Source organism: Haemorhous mexicanus, chromosome 14, assembly GCF_027477595.1.
Source record: "Haemorhous mexicanus isolate bHaeMex1 chromosome 14, bHaeMex1.pri, whole genome shotgun sequence".
Classification (NCBI taxonomy): Eukaryota; Metazoa; Chordata; class Aves; order Passeriformes; family Fringillidae; genus Haemorhous; species Haemorhous mexicanus.
The window spans coordinates 7,908,475-7,923,554 of record NC_082354.1 but is presented as its reverse complement, the minus strand read 5'-3'; the positions used below and the strand labels follow the sequence as shown (position 1 = coordinate 7,923,554).

The 15,080-nt window shown below is 40.7% G+C and overlaps 1 protein-coding gene across 4 annotated transcripts in view; it reads right to left on the bottom strand.

The window, feature by feature from the left end:
- The window catches only part of AFF2 (ALF transcription elongation factor 2), a 332,807-nt gene that overhangs the window by 89,229 nt on the left and 228,498 nt on the right, over positions 1-15,080 (bottom strand). For all 4 annotated transcript variants that reach the window (XM_059859354.1, XM_059859352.1, XM_059859355.1 and 1 more), the window contains exon 8: positions 6,882-6,933. In XM_059859354.1, coding sequence (XP_059715337.1) covers positions 6,882-6,933 — 52 coding nt within the window. The remainder of the gene's footprint in view (positions 1-6,881; positions 6,934-15,080) is intronic.

Here is a 15,080-nt window from a genome sequence, read left to right as displayed (position 1 = left end):
CTGAGCACTGAGATGGCCTGCAGGTATCACAGACTTCAGATTTATTTTACAGGACAGTATGGCCAAGGCTGGCTTTTCTCTTAGCAACAACAATGATGGGGTTGATCAATTCTCTCACCTGCTGCTGCCTCTGCTTTGTTGCCAAAACACTAGAGGGCTTTTGCATAAGTAGCATACATAGCAAGAGGCTCTGGTGAAATATATTTTCCTCATGCTTATAATAAAGACTCCTTTAAAAAAACTGTGTGCAACCATGCACACACACAGAGTACATGGCCCATGCTGTGGACTGAAAGCCTCACCTCCCTCTTCTCTCCCAGCCCAAAAAGGCTGGCAGACCTCCAGCATCAGGCTCTTGTGGCTGTCCTGAGGAATGACCTCTTTTTAAGTAGTGACAGAGGCGTCAGGGGTTCTAAAGCTTCTCTCTCACAGGAATTATGTCAGACAGTGGGGCTGACAGAGCTTGGTAGCATCAGGCTGGTGGCAGAAGTGAACCCAAGAGCAGCCCCTGTTAAAGTGCTGGGGGATTGTGGAGTGCCTGCTTACTAGGGAAGAGAGGAGAAGGCTTCTTGAAGATGTACATGTAAAACTTTTCAGCTAAGGCATGTCATTCCCACTTCATTAGGGCTGTCTGCCTGCCAGCATTTCTCTTCCTCTGTTTTTTTTCTCTACTGTGGTGGAGAGTTTTTGACACTGAGCTGCCAGTGTCAAGCCATGGAAACACTTGGAAAAGGAGAAGTGGGAAGGATGGGGTTCCTCCAGCTCCTGTGCTGGTCTGGGCAGGTGCTGCCCCAGAGCCCAGGCAAGAGCACAGCTGCAAGCTCCAGGGGCAAGTCCTTCTTGTTGATCTGTACTCCTGTGCACTCTACAGCAACCATTTTTCCTGGTTGTATTAATCCCCTTCCTCACTGATGGGTGACCTCCACAATAACAACATGTGTGAAAAAACATCACACGTGATTCTGTGAATCTGAACAAGTTAAAAGGTTTTGATAACACTTTGTGCTATGCTTTTTGCAGACAGCTCAGCCCAGATCTCAGGGTGGCTACGGAAAGCTTCTGCTGATAATAAACAAAGGATATAAACCTACATCATTACCATGTGAATTATAACCTTAGATACCTCAGTCATCAAATCTCTTAGCACCAAAGATTTGCCTAACAGAAGCTGGAGTATTAACTCACACAGCTGATATATTGTTGTTCCAACCAGTGTTGTGCACAGTAAAATAATTTGAATAACAATTAAAATGGACTGAGGTAGCAAGAAGGGACATATATCCATGAAAGGATTTTTCATGCTTAGAGACTGACAAGGTTGGAGAATGACTGTATTATCCTAATAGCTTCTGCTTTCATTAATGGCTTAATGAAAACATTTCCCTACAATTATAAAGCATGACTGCAAATCTTAAACACTGGAATGTGTGTTCTTTATCAAACACACACTGCTGTGGTTACAACTGATGCTGCACCACTCTGGGATTTCACTGGAACCCAATGACAGATAAACTGTTTACATTAAAAGACTCTATCAAAGTTATTTTGCACCTAGTTTCTTCCTAATCCATCTGATTTTTCTATAGCTTTGACAAGATGACCTCTCTCACTGTGTGTGCAGTATTGATGTCATTACTGAAGAGCTGTTCTTCAGCCTTTCTGCTGATAACAAAGTAAATGGAAATGTAGAGAAACCTTGGGGAGGTAAACAGCTTGCTCAGGATCCAGCTAAAAAATGGGAAAAAATACAACAGGTAAGGATATCTATTGTTACAAGGAAAGTGATCACTGTAGCACTTTAAAAATGTTTACATGATACAATGAAGGCATACTGTGCCTTAGAGCTTCATAAATTCTAAAAAATTGAGCTTGAATAAAGGCAGGGAAAGCTCAGTATGTATTATAAGAATTCAAAGCTCAGCCTATGGCTGATTACCTTTTAAGGCTCAGCTAAAAAGTCAAACATTTTGAATTTAATTACCTAATACTAACCTAGCAAAAAAGAATTATGTTTATGTAAAATACAAACAATAGAGCAGGGCCATGGATTACATGCATGTCTTGTGTTTCTAGGGTTTTCAGAAAAGTGGCAATCACTAAGGGGAGAAGAAAAAAAAATCAAGTAGAAAAGAAAAGTATCTTATTGATTTGTTCTGCCAAAACTACTATATACATGAAATACTGAAAATGGAGCAGGTCTGTAACTAGTATCAAAGTTTCTTTGGTTCAAAAACACACAGAACACTAGCAATGTGCTTTAAATTAAGTACACATTTAAAAGGTTAACAGGACTATTCCTTAGGCAGAAGAACAAAGAGGAGCTGGTTAAAGAAAATTGGGTACACCACAGCTACTTAAAATACTGTATCCAGGCACAACTCATTTGGATGCCTTTGAGCTCAAAGCTTATTTGAATTATACAGAGGTGTTTTAGAGAACAAAAATACTAACCTGTGTTTTATCTAAGCTCTTTTAGTTGAACTGAGCTACTAATTAAAAATCTTCACTACTCTTCCTAATTTCTGATGTACTTTCTAAACAGAGTAATAAAACCATCTAAAAAGCTGTGTCCTTCCTCAGAGAAGAGTGTTAACAAAGCATCTCTGAAATGCCTTGTCATCTCCTGGTTTACTAATAGCATGTCTGTCATCTGCCTTGATTGCACCTCTTGTAGCCAGTCTGAACATCCTGTGCCATACTGAATGCAATACTGATGCATGTGCCAATTGACAACACCAAGCGAGTTCACAATCCAAGCAATGCTTACATGTTACAGGACCTCTCAAATAATACATTAAACAGATGTGTACCTGATATTATAAATATGTGACATAAAAATCTATTGGGTTGGTCAGCGTGCATATTAAAAAACTATTCAAGTAGGTCAAATTGTGGATAACTTAAAACTTTAAAGACAGCAATTTTAATAAAACTGTCAATACAATTTTCTTTGTAAAAACATTTGACACTGATTATGCTGCTTATATTGAAAGAGAAACACAAGGTCTATATCTTTAGATCTTTTATTGAACTGTGAGCACAGCATCAATAACTGCTTCTCAGCTGTAAATGAAAATTGATTCCAGATCTAACCCATCGTTTTCTGTGTGTCTTTAATCCCAAATCACCCACAATGAGACGTGAGAATCAGCATTTTGTCTGTGGGACAAAGCATGTGTCACATGGCCAGCTGCACAGTGTCTGCCCTGGAGGCACTGTGCTTGTGTTTACAGGTGAAGGTGCAGGTTGTGTTTACCTGTGTGGGTAAATGCAGCCCCTCACTGCTGCTCCAGAAGGTGCTAGCAGGAGTTTGGGTGCAGTCATTGTGATTTGCCCCACGCTCTACTGCAATGACCTACATGGTCCAAAGCTTTACAGATCTGAAACCTGAAGGCACCCACAATGAACATCTCACTGGGCTTCCTGCAGGTTGCAGCCCCAAGAAATTCACTCAACAATTTCTCCATCAAGCCCACAGCTGCCAGAAGGCTAAAAGGAAAAGAACCTACAAGGTTTCCATGCAATTTGCAGCAGTTTGTCACTAGGAGGCTGCATTTGCAGTCAGTTCTCAGTAGCTGAAGCCTCTTAAGCCCTCTGGGGTGAAATTAAAGTGTTCAGTCTCCTTCAGCATGTTCTTGGTGATAGGCTGCTAGCCATCAGCATGTGTGCCTTAACCAAAACAAACATAACACTTACATTAAGGAGGGTTCTCCAAATCATGTTTATAACTTTTAGGAGGAATTTCCAGTTATTCAAAATTCTGTTTGGAAAGGCAATGCCAAAACTGGGCAGCGTGATCAGTAACAGCCTTGCTGCTGCTATCTGTAGAATAAATACCTTCCATTGACTTCAACCTGGTAGTTCCTATCCTATCCAGAAATGAAGCTCAACTCCTCAGTTACGTGACTGACTGGAGCTATTGTGTGGTTGTGCTCCTCCTCAGCAGAGGGGAGAAAAGGAAGGAGATGTGTAACACCTCAAACAGTAAAGGCCCACAGACTCCTGAGTAAATGCAATACAGATCATAAATAAGGGTGCTCGTTCATAGGAGGGAGCAAAACAGAAGAGCTTTGTTTCTTGCAGCCATGTTTCTAACAATCTTCCACCTTGACAAATGGACTACTGCTAGTCTCAGAACATGGGCTGATAGATCAAACTCTCCCCACATTCTACAGACTTTCACTAAAAGTTTCTTTCCAAGTACAGTTATGGATCAGTGTCACTACTGTCCTGTAAAAACTGAAGGGTCCATAGCAATTCTCAAAGGAGAAATTCTAGGGCTCCCTGCTGACCACTGTTCCAAAGAATTTTGATTTCCTTAAAATTAGAGCCGAAATAAAGGAAAAAAACTTGAATTCTACATACTGTGTTGAGGTTTTTTTGAATAAAAGTGAGTAAATGCCAGCTCATGCTTCACACTGGCTGCAGGCTTATAGCAGAAAAAATCACAAAGACTGTAAAGACAATGATTCCATTTCCTTATAGAAATGCTGCATAAACTTCTAGAATGGTTTTGACTAAGAGTTTTAATCTTTTCTCTCCCTGCCAGAATGAGCACATGTGTACACCTGAATAACAGTGGTCACTTGACTGCAACATATTTCTGTTGAAAAAGCCCTTGAAGTTACTTTTTTGTTGTTTTTGTGTCTGACCAGTGGGCCAGATCAACCTTTCTTCCAAATTCCAATCCCCTCTCCTTAAAGAGATGTGGCAGAGGCTGCTGAAGTGTAATGAATGAGAGATACAGCAGAGTCCTGCTGCTCAGCATTACAAGGACAAAAAATATAAAGGCAGACACTTACGGTCATTAATTCAGCAAACCTAAATTCCTGAATGAGGAATGTATAATTCCTGAGTGAGCTGTATGATTTTGTCTATACTCTATTTATAAAACAAATAGAAGAGATGCAACCATACACATGTGGGGTACACAGGAGAGCTGAAGATTCCCTTGAAGTGCAGGGCATTTAAGAAATGTTCTCAGTGTGCAGCTGTGTCCAGTTACTTTACTTGGAATCCCCAAGGATACAGGCCAGTTAATAGGTGACACCAAATTGGGCTGTCAGTGGTGGGCTTGGTAGTGCTCAGTTAAGAGTTGGACTTGATGATCTTAGAAGACACTTTCTAACTGAAATGACTGCATGAGAAAAAAACCAAAAATTTTTCTAAGTAGTACAGAATGTTGAGAAACGCCATGAATGGTCCCCGTGCTGCTCCCTTGTTTGTCTGCAGCCCATGCTGTGAATGCATTATGGGAAGACACCAGGAGCTTTGGAGCAGTCTGAGGCTTCCTGCAGCTCCACATCCCCAGCACAGAAGGGCCCAGCCTGCAGCCCTGGCCTGGCAGCAGGGACACTGCTCACCCTCAGGATGCTGCCTGGGGAGAGGCACGTCCCACACTGACAGCAGGGAGGGCTCCAGAGCTCTCAGGACCTCTCTGGGCACTCTGCTCTTTCCTGCTTGGGATTAACATCAGAGATGACATCTGCTCAGGTCAGTGAGGGCTTTTCATTTGATGTCAGCAAACAATGGTCCGGGCCTCTGCTTCTCCATTCACCAGTGATAAGGGATTTCAGCCTAGCAGTATAAACTGTATAAACTCTCTAAATTCTACTTAAGTCACTAGAAAACTATTACTGTGGGAAAACAACAGTAACTGCTACCTGACAATGTATTTCCATTTCTGTATTCTAGGCATCTCAGGATCACAATGTCATTTTACAGGACCATTAGGGCAAATTTGCAAACCTGATGGTGTCGTCAGTCACCACGTTTGCCCAACACTGCATTGCACAAGGATTTTGACCCTTTGGCTTCAGAAGACATTGCAAGCCTTGCCAGTGCTAAAAAATACTGACTTGAATGACTAAGGGGTCGACTTTCACCAGAAGGTAAATCTTTCCTGGCATGACCCTAAAGGATGGATGAGGTAGGCTGAAGGAGAGCATTTAGGTGGTTTAAAAATAAATAAGAAAGAATGATTGGCCTATAATTAACATTTCCCAGACTGAACAGATGATCTTAGGCTGAATTATAGCATTACCTTCCTCTCTATTGCAGATGCTTAAGCATTTGAGCCTATTGCATATGTAAAGTAAAATGAAGGATGAATTTAACACAAAGTTTCATTTTTTTTCTGATAAGAATGTTGAGAATATGAATTTCACCAGCTTTCTTTCCCAGCATTATGCATAAATATTTATTAAGTGGGAAGGATAGAGAATGGCATGAGCCAGTTTTCTGAAAATGATTCTTCATTAATATCCCAAGTACGTGGAGAAACTTTCAGTATTGATTTAGAGCTACTTGCTGAGGGCTTTCCCTTTCACAAACAGGAGTCACTGGATTACTGTGGACTCCCAACCCTTTACTCTCTGGCTGAAACAAAAACTTATAGATCAAATTTTCTTCTGTGGGCTTGTATAAATGGATTGCAAAGTGCAAACAAACTCTGTACTTGTGTTGGTGCTCTTGTGTGGTCCTCTTACACATACTTCCAAAAAATTCATCAATTCAGAAAATGGGTGCAAAGCAAGGGGAGGCTGTTCCACAGTTAGCTTGGTACAATGGAGGACAGAGATTCAGAACACATTGGCTGTTCCAGCGTGATGCTCTGTGTGGTCTCTAATTCAAAGGTGAATAAGTCATATTTTGGCTTAGTTTAATCCACTTCACAAAGTTAACCAGCAAAACTGAAACATTCCTGTTTGAGATTGTTTCCTCTCATGAGAAGGAAGCAAACAAAGTTTAAGCTAATGGATTCTGCAGCACACCAAAATGCTTTTCATGCAAATATAGTATGTCAACACACAAACAGATCCAACCAATGAAATAACTTTGTTAGTTAAAATGGTCTATGCACTTATATTAGATGTATTTACCTGTTCATTATCATCTTCATCACTGCTGAGTTTTAGGTCATCCTCAAGCATTCTGAAACAAAGGAGAAACAATACAGAATTACATTTAATGAGTTAACTTTATATACAATGAGCCAAATCTACACCTCAGCAAAGTCAAAGGGAAATCTCTTTCAGTTCAACAACAGCAAAATCAGACCTGAGGTAAGTAAAGTCCAGGTATGTATGCTTTAGAGCTTCTTTGTGATTCTAGGGTAGAACAAATGACTTTCCAACTCATCCATCATAAAGTTTGGCAGTCAGCTGCTCTTTCATGTCCTCTTTTATTTCCACATTGTCTCACGGGGATTAGTCCATATACACCTACAAGTGTTTCTAAATCAGAAGAGAAATTCAGCTCTGAGACTGCTAAAACTGGAGAAAAAGTCATCCATGTTTCACTCTCAGTTTGGGGCACCACCAATTTCCTTTCTGGTACCTTACCAAACTGAGAAGGCAAAGTGGATAATAGCAAGAAGAGGAGGTGCTTGTTTGAGGTTTGATGGGACCTCACAGTTGTTAGTGTCCAAAGGCAGACCAAACATTTTCCAAGCTGGGAACCTGCCAGTTCATACTCCCATTTTTTTTATTTATTTATATTTTAATACAGGGAAATCTCACAGGCCTGTGCCCTGCTCTTGGTTAAGGGGAAGGAAGCTTCTAGAAGATGTGGCTGTCCCTATGCTTCCTTCCCTACCTTTGGCAGAAGAGTTGAATTGCAAATTACTGCATTAACACTCATATGACTTCTTTCAATCCAAGACTTGGGTACAGGAAAATACATGGGGTAAGAAACCATGTTATTTGGTGTACAGAGACAGAAAAGGTCTCTCATTTGGGGATCTCTCTACCCAGAGAGATGAGCAGTCACCAAATAAGCTCCTGTATAGCTTCCCATATATTCATGCTTTTACCTGAGCTGATAGTCATCTGGGCACACTTTTACCTCACACCCATCTTTTCACCTTGACAAATTGTTTTATCATGGGGTGACTTATGAAGGAAGGCACATCTCCCCTGACCTGCTGCAGCAGCCATTAAAGTTGCAGATCTTCCTTTCTGCCAGCCCCAGCTCCTTTACCCACAGCAGGAGGCTTGCAAATTGCAATTATTGTTGCCTTTTTGCCTTGATGGGGCCTGGAGTCTATGATTTTTTATTGTTAGCCTTTAAATAACTCCAGCAATCAATGGATGTTCTGTTAGGAAGGGGAATTTTTGTTTGAAGACTACCAGTAAATCATGGAAGCTCCTGACACATGGAATTTTAAAGAGGGGACAATAATCTCAATGTGGAAATTTTAGAATATTTGAAGCCCTGATGGTGCCCTCAAAAAGAAAAAGTGAAGGAGATCTTTAAACTGGTTTGTGAGTCATCTGTCTTCCAGTGACCTCTGTTGTCGGGCAACCCAGTGGTTACAAAGTACCTGGACACATAACTACCAGTCATTAGCATCCTGATAAATGGCCAGTGCCTCCCTGGAATATGTGAACCCATAAAAGTACAACTGCAGCATGGATTAAAAAAAAAAAAATCTTCTAAAAGTTAGTATTTGTGAGGGGTTGACCTTGTCTGGATGCCAGGTGCCCACCAAAGCTGCTCTATCTCTCATCTCTTCATCTGGACAGGAGAGAGAAAATGTAACAGCAGGCTTGTGGGTTGAGAAAAGGACAGGGAGAGATCACTCAGCAATTACTGTCATGGGCAAAGCAGACACTGATTTGGGGAAATCAATTCAAAGTATTGCCAATGGAATCAGAGTAGGACAACGAGAAATAAAACCAAATAATAAAACACCTTTCCTCCACCCTTCCCTTCTTCCTGGGCTGGACTTCACTGACAATTTTCTCTGCCTCCCCCTAGGGATTAGGGCCAGTTCATTGCACATTGTCTCTGCAGGTTCTTTCTCCTCAGGGGAAGGACTCCTCCCATGCTTCCCCTCTTCTTCCAGCATGGGGTCTCTCCTGCAGGAACCAGCTCCTCATGAACTTCTTCAATTTGGCCTTCCTACAGCTTGCAGCTCTTCAGGAACCGTTCCAGAGTGCATCCCCTCTGTGGGTGCATCTTCCAGGCACAGGCTGCTCCAGTGTGGGTCACAAGTCCTGGCAGCTCCAGCGTGGGCTTTTCTCTCTAGCAGGACACCAGCACAGCCTACCCATGGATCACAGCCTCCTTTGGGCACATCCCTGCTGCCAGGACCCCCCTGTGCTGCAGGGCACAGCTGCCTCTCCATGACAGCACCAGGGGCTGCAGGGGAACCTCTGCTCCAGCACCTGGGGCACCTCCTGCTCCTCCCTCTGCCCAAACCTGCCTGTCTGCAGGGCTGCTCCTCTCACAGACTCCCACTCCTCTCTTCCAGCTGCTGTTGCACAGCAGTTTTTTCCCTTTGTACAATCTGTTGTGCCCGAGGCACTGCCCCTGTCAGTGCTGGGCTCAGCCTGGCTGGTGGCAGGTCCATGGTCCATCCTGGAGGTTGGCATTAGCTCTGCTGGAAGTGGGGGAAGCTGCTGGCAGCTTCTCACAGAAGCCACCCCTGCAGCCCCCTGCTACCAAAACCTTGCCATTCAAACCCGACACTCAATTTTTCAGGGATTATTAATCTTTAGAGGCCTGGACTTTGGCGATGAACAGAAACTTTTAATGCTGTTTATCTAGCAGACACATTCATTTGTTTCCCCAGAGCCATTACTTGCTGTGCCATTCTCAATGTATCGCTGTGCCTTGATCTATCCACAGTCCCTGATTGTTATCTGCAAGTCTCATTACACCAGAAGGACAATACCCCCAGGAAACTGAGACCATTTTCATACAGGACTATATCATTCTGACTCTTAACTCTAATTCAATCCTACACTCCTGCTTTTAAACCTACATTTCACTTTAATGTGTAAATTATCCACTGCTTTAAAGAATCACTGCTAGATAATGCATTCTATTGTTATTTTTTAATGCAGATTTAAGTGGATATAATGCAAAGATCTTTTCATGAATGAAACCCAAAGGGTGGTATGTTTTCTTTCTTTCAGCTATTGGGTGGTTTGGGTTTAGGGTTTTTTGTTTATTTGTTTGGGGTTTTTTTTTCATTTTTTATGTGTTAAATTCCTTTTTGACGTACCCCGGTAGAAACAAACCAAAAAGGACAAAAGAAATTCCATATTGGATAAATGGAAAGAACAAAGAAGAAAACATAAAAAAGATAAATGGATACACTTACTAAACTAACCCTACAGCCATCTGAAATGTCTGATTAATAACTGTCCTCATACAGCCTATACTGCAGATACTTTCTAACAAGTACAGTAAGCACAAGACATGTTTATTGAATATTGAAAAATATAAAATTGATATAAAACATGATTAGTAGGAAGGACAACTGTTAGAGCTGGTTTCAGAGAAACTAAATTTGCAGGATTTATGAGCTCCCTTCAAGAGACTAATAGATGTTTAGACAACTAGAGAGAGGAAAAAAATTGGATTTTGGCAGTTCTTTAGCAGTTCCAAGCTTATCACTTGGGGTATGTAATTCTTCTTAGCCCGTTCTGCTAAATGAAGAATATGTCATCCCATTCAGTTCCAAAACTCAAAGCTTAAACAACTACACCAACCACCTTCTAAAATGCATCACACTCTTCTGGCAGATGGAATAATTAAAGAGAAACTAAGTATAGAATCAACCAGAAATATATGGTAGCCAGAGAAGTGAGGAAATAAATTTGAGATACACAGTACATGCAAATGTAGAATGCTGAACATTTCAAATAACCTGCTCCCAGAGAATATTGGTTAGAAAAAGTAATATTTTACAGAACACAAAGGAATAGATGGTGTTCCACAATTTTAAAATGTGCTTAATATTCTGAAGACATGGGTCACAGTAGCTTGTACTGTTTAATGTTTCCATTAAGTCTCATTTATAAGCAAGTACCATCTGATTGCACTCAAAGCTCAATAAGGACTTTTTAAGATTGCCAGCAACCTTAATTCAAGGTGACTATTTCACTATCATATCTAGAAAGGTATTTTAGCTTCAAAGCCTTGAGACAGAAGAGCTCTGTATCTACAGCTCTCCAAAACACTGTCTGGATGGTCTGCAGGTGAAATTAGGCACTCTTGAGTGAGAGGTCCCTCTAAATACCCACATGATCTATTCTGCTCTGTGTAATTGTTCACCTCAGAAGCACCCAGACTGGAGATTAAGAGTGCATTTGTTATTAAGATCAGGACAGCTATTAATAAAGGCCAATTTGGAGGCTATGTTAAAATTACAATGAATGCTGCCAATGAGGGCAAATCAAAGAGAAACTGCCTGTATCAGAACGCTACCTCCAGGGGTGTTATGAATTCATTTTATTTCCTATTCTTCTCTGACCCAGCTGACATTATTATTGAATATACATGTACTTGTTTGTCTTTTCATCCATAGCTAATGCAAAACACCACTTTAGGGAAAGAATAGGATTAAGTAGGATTTTTTATTTCATTATTAGAGCAATGCCATTTACTATAACAGCTGAAGTTGTGTCAGCACATTTATTATAATCTACAATATTCAGAGGTTTGTAATTTGGAATGTGAAATTATTGCAAAGCAGAAATGTTGGGACAAAGCAACACATTTATCTGTGGTGTAAGTAGGGGCAATCTCATTGACTGACTACAATACCCACTTCCTTCAGGGATGAATTTGCTCCCAAAGCAGATTGTTCCTACATTACAAACTTAGCTAGACAAATGGCTGAACAAGGGCTTTATTAGGATGGGTTCTGTAAAAGTCACACTAGAAATAGTAAGACCATGAACACTGAAATGGGACTTGTAGCCCATCCTGACTTTTGAGTTCAGTGGATGTTTTGTGCACACCAGACCTGCTGATTTGGGATCCTCTCAACAAACAGGTGAGGATTTGGAGACATGAGATAATTCACTCCCTGAAAAAGCACTACCACAGTATTACTCCATTTCAGCTACTCTTACAGAAGACTCTGAATGGCTTAAAGGAAGATTTTAACGGCATCCTTTTTTCTTTTTTTTCCCCTTGGTTTAATGTATAATGTATTTAAATGCTTTTAACAAATGAATAAGGTCCTGATTGCTGGTAGACTTCTGGGAATGCTGCATTTCTTCCTGCTCTGGTTGTGGAGAGCTGGGATGGGAATCTGCTGTGTTTACAGCAACATGTTTGGTGATACAGCTTCCTTAAGGAGGAGGTGTTTAAAAGGCAGCATGGCTAGGATAAGGTTCTGCATGTCTAATTTGCTCTGGGATCAGTTCACCACTGCACTGGGGCTCACTCCAATGTGAAAAAAACCTTGTGGGAATGGAAAGGATGGAGGAAAGGGAAGAGGGTGTTGCAAGCAGACAGCCAAGGGAATACTGGGCAATTCCCTAATCCTGAGCTGCCCAGAAAATTAACTCACTCCTGTCAAACCAAATCTGTACAAAATGCATATCCCATCTGAGTCACATCCCAGCAAACAGAAGTTGATCCTGCACAGGAAGGAGGACAGGCAGTGGTGTTAAGCAGACATACAGACACGCCATTCTGTTCTTGCCAGGTTTGTCTCCAGTAAAATATTGGGGAATATCTGGGAATACATTTCTAAGATTTCTACATTTCTAAGATTTCTGTGCTACAGCTAGTTATTCCATTTGATATTAAAGAGAGAGCTTAGACTGTTATAGCGAGTTTCAAACTTGTGAAACATATTAAGACTTAATCCAGAACAGGCAGGAATCTAATAAATGTCTTTGGGGTGAAAAAGGCAGCACACTGCAGCCTGAGTTATGAAGGCCTGGTCACTCCTGTTTGCAGCAATATTCCTGCAGAGGGAACACGGTCCATGCAAATAGTGACTAGCACTGAGATGCACCTTTTCCACCCCTGAACTTGCATGGAAATAAGGCCATCAGTTCAACACAATCTCTGCTGGTTTACCCCACAGACTTCATACCCAACTTGTTTTTCATTTTCCTAGTGCATTTCTCTGTAGTATATAAGGCTTCTCCAAGAGTGGTAACTCAAAAGGTATCATGCAAATGACAAACTGTATAATGGAATTCAGATGTATTTCAAGAATGTGTTGCACACACTGGAGCACAATTTTATCATTTATCAAGGGGGAAGAAGGGGGCCTATGTGTGTGAAAACATCTAACAATAGATTTCCCCAGAGAAGTTCATAATACAGTGAACAAAAAACTCAGGAAATGAAAATAAACGGTAGAGCAATTCCAAAGGAAAAAAGAAGATCTTTTGTTTTAAAACATCCCATCAATAAATCTTGAAACCTTATATTCATTCTTTTTCTGAAATGTGCAAGTCATCCTTACATTATTTCCTCTGAGATACTGTAAGAGTTATGGTAAAAGAAAATCTCAGAAGATTAAATGGAATTTACAAGCACCATTTACCTTAATAGTCAGGACCATTTGTCCAGCAATTTTATACATACTTAAATATAACTTATTAATTTTCCCTTCTCCTCATCCACCATTTTCTTTCATTACATTTTTGTCAATGATGAAGTCAGTCTTGCAAACTGTTACTCACAGAAGTAACTTCTGCCCATTACAGCAGATTCAGTGGCCTCAATAGGGCTCATTTGCTTAAGGTATAGATCAACTCCTCAGTCTGTGGCCTTAAATCACCTCCCCTCAGAAAGGACCAAAGTCAAGAGTTGTGTTTTCACTGCGAAACAACCTGTGAGCAACAGAGGTGCCTGTTCTCTTCCCTGGCACAAGAAAGGCACTCATTATCCTGCTGACATGGTCAGCCTCCTCCTGGCCACTGATGGAGAACAATGGCTTGCTAGGACACACTCCATCCTGTGTTGTCACATGCAGCCTGCCTTAGTGTTCCTGGCACCATATCAGTAATTAGTGTAATTACAGATGGTGAGAGAGAAGTAACCCCTGTGGTTTTCTATTAGGTACCTCACAATTAGAGAGTGCACTTCATTACTCATCTCTCCGTATCATCTCTTAATTTCAAAAGGATTAAGCAAAATTAATTCTTTCAGTTGAAGAATTTCTTTATCCAGCCATCCATTAATGTCTATGTATAAAAAGCTTTTCAAGGCATCTAAGATATTAAGTTGCTACCTAAGTGCATTTTAACAACTGCTCTGTTGACAGGCATTTTGTGTTTCATTAAAGCTGGGACAACAACTTTGGGAGGAGGGAGAAACCTGCTGCCAAATTTTATGGGAATTGGCATGTTTAGCACAAATCATACTCTGGTATATCCAGTAACTTCACCTCTCTATTGAGCTTCAATTCTGCTTGCAAACAATGCTTCCAACAGAATGGGACCAGAACTGGGTCAAAATATTTTAACAGTGTAATAGGGAAGTTGCAAAAAAATTACAGAAAGCAGTATCCTGTTTTGAGCTGGTGAGTTGGTATTTTTGCCTTAATAACACTCATACCACTGGGTTTTCCTTCTGCCTTAGAAAAGTGCAATCTCCTTCACCTTGTGTCTCCCTCACTGCCCAGTGACTTTTCAGTACAGCACACATCTCTGTTTGACAAGTCCAGAGTATGATGTATCATTGAAGTAAAAAGAGAGGGAAAAAAGAGAGAAAAGAGAGATGAGAACAAAGAAAAGTATGGGTCCAGGAAAAACACAGGGAGTGACTAATAGTTTCTAAAAATGCCAGTATAAATTGTGTATTCTTACAATTTGTGAAGAATAAAAATGAGTACCCACCTTTTTTAGTGTGTTCAATTCTGACAGGGTGCACAAAGCTTTTACTATTTTCCCTTTGATAAACTGCAATGGCTGATATAATTTTGGGTTCTGCTATTTATCAAGAGCAATATATAGTCCAAGAGCCATTTCTGTGATACATACTCATTTCCAATACATTCCACATGAAAAACACCTGCTTACTCCAACCATATTTGATTAAAACTGTCTCCTAGCCAGAGCACCAGTATTTTCTCTGGTAAACAAGCCTTCACTTGGCATATTTACACAAAAAGGCTATAGGAACTTAGCACACAGTTAAACAATGATTGATAATTCTACCACAACTTGCAAAGGTGACTTTAAAAAATCATACCAGTAAATATATTAAAGAAATTTGTTCAACATGGAACGAAATCACACAGGACTGGCTCATCTACCCAGTCTTCTACAGTGCATATGACCCTGAAGGTGGGTCTGGCTTCCTCATTTCTGTGC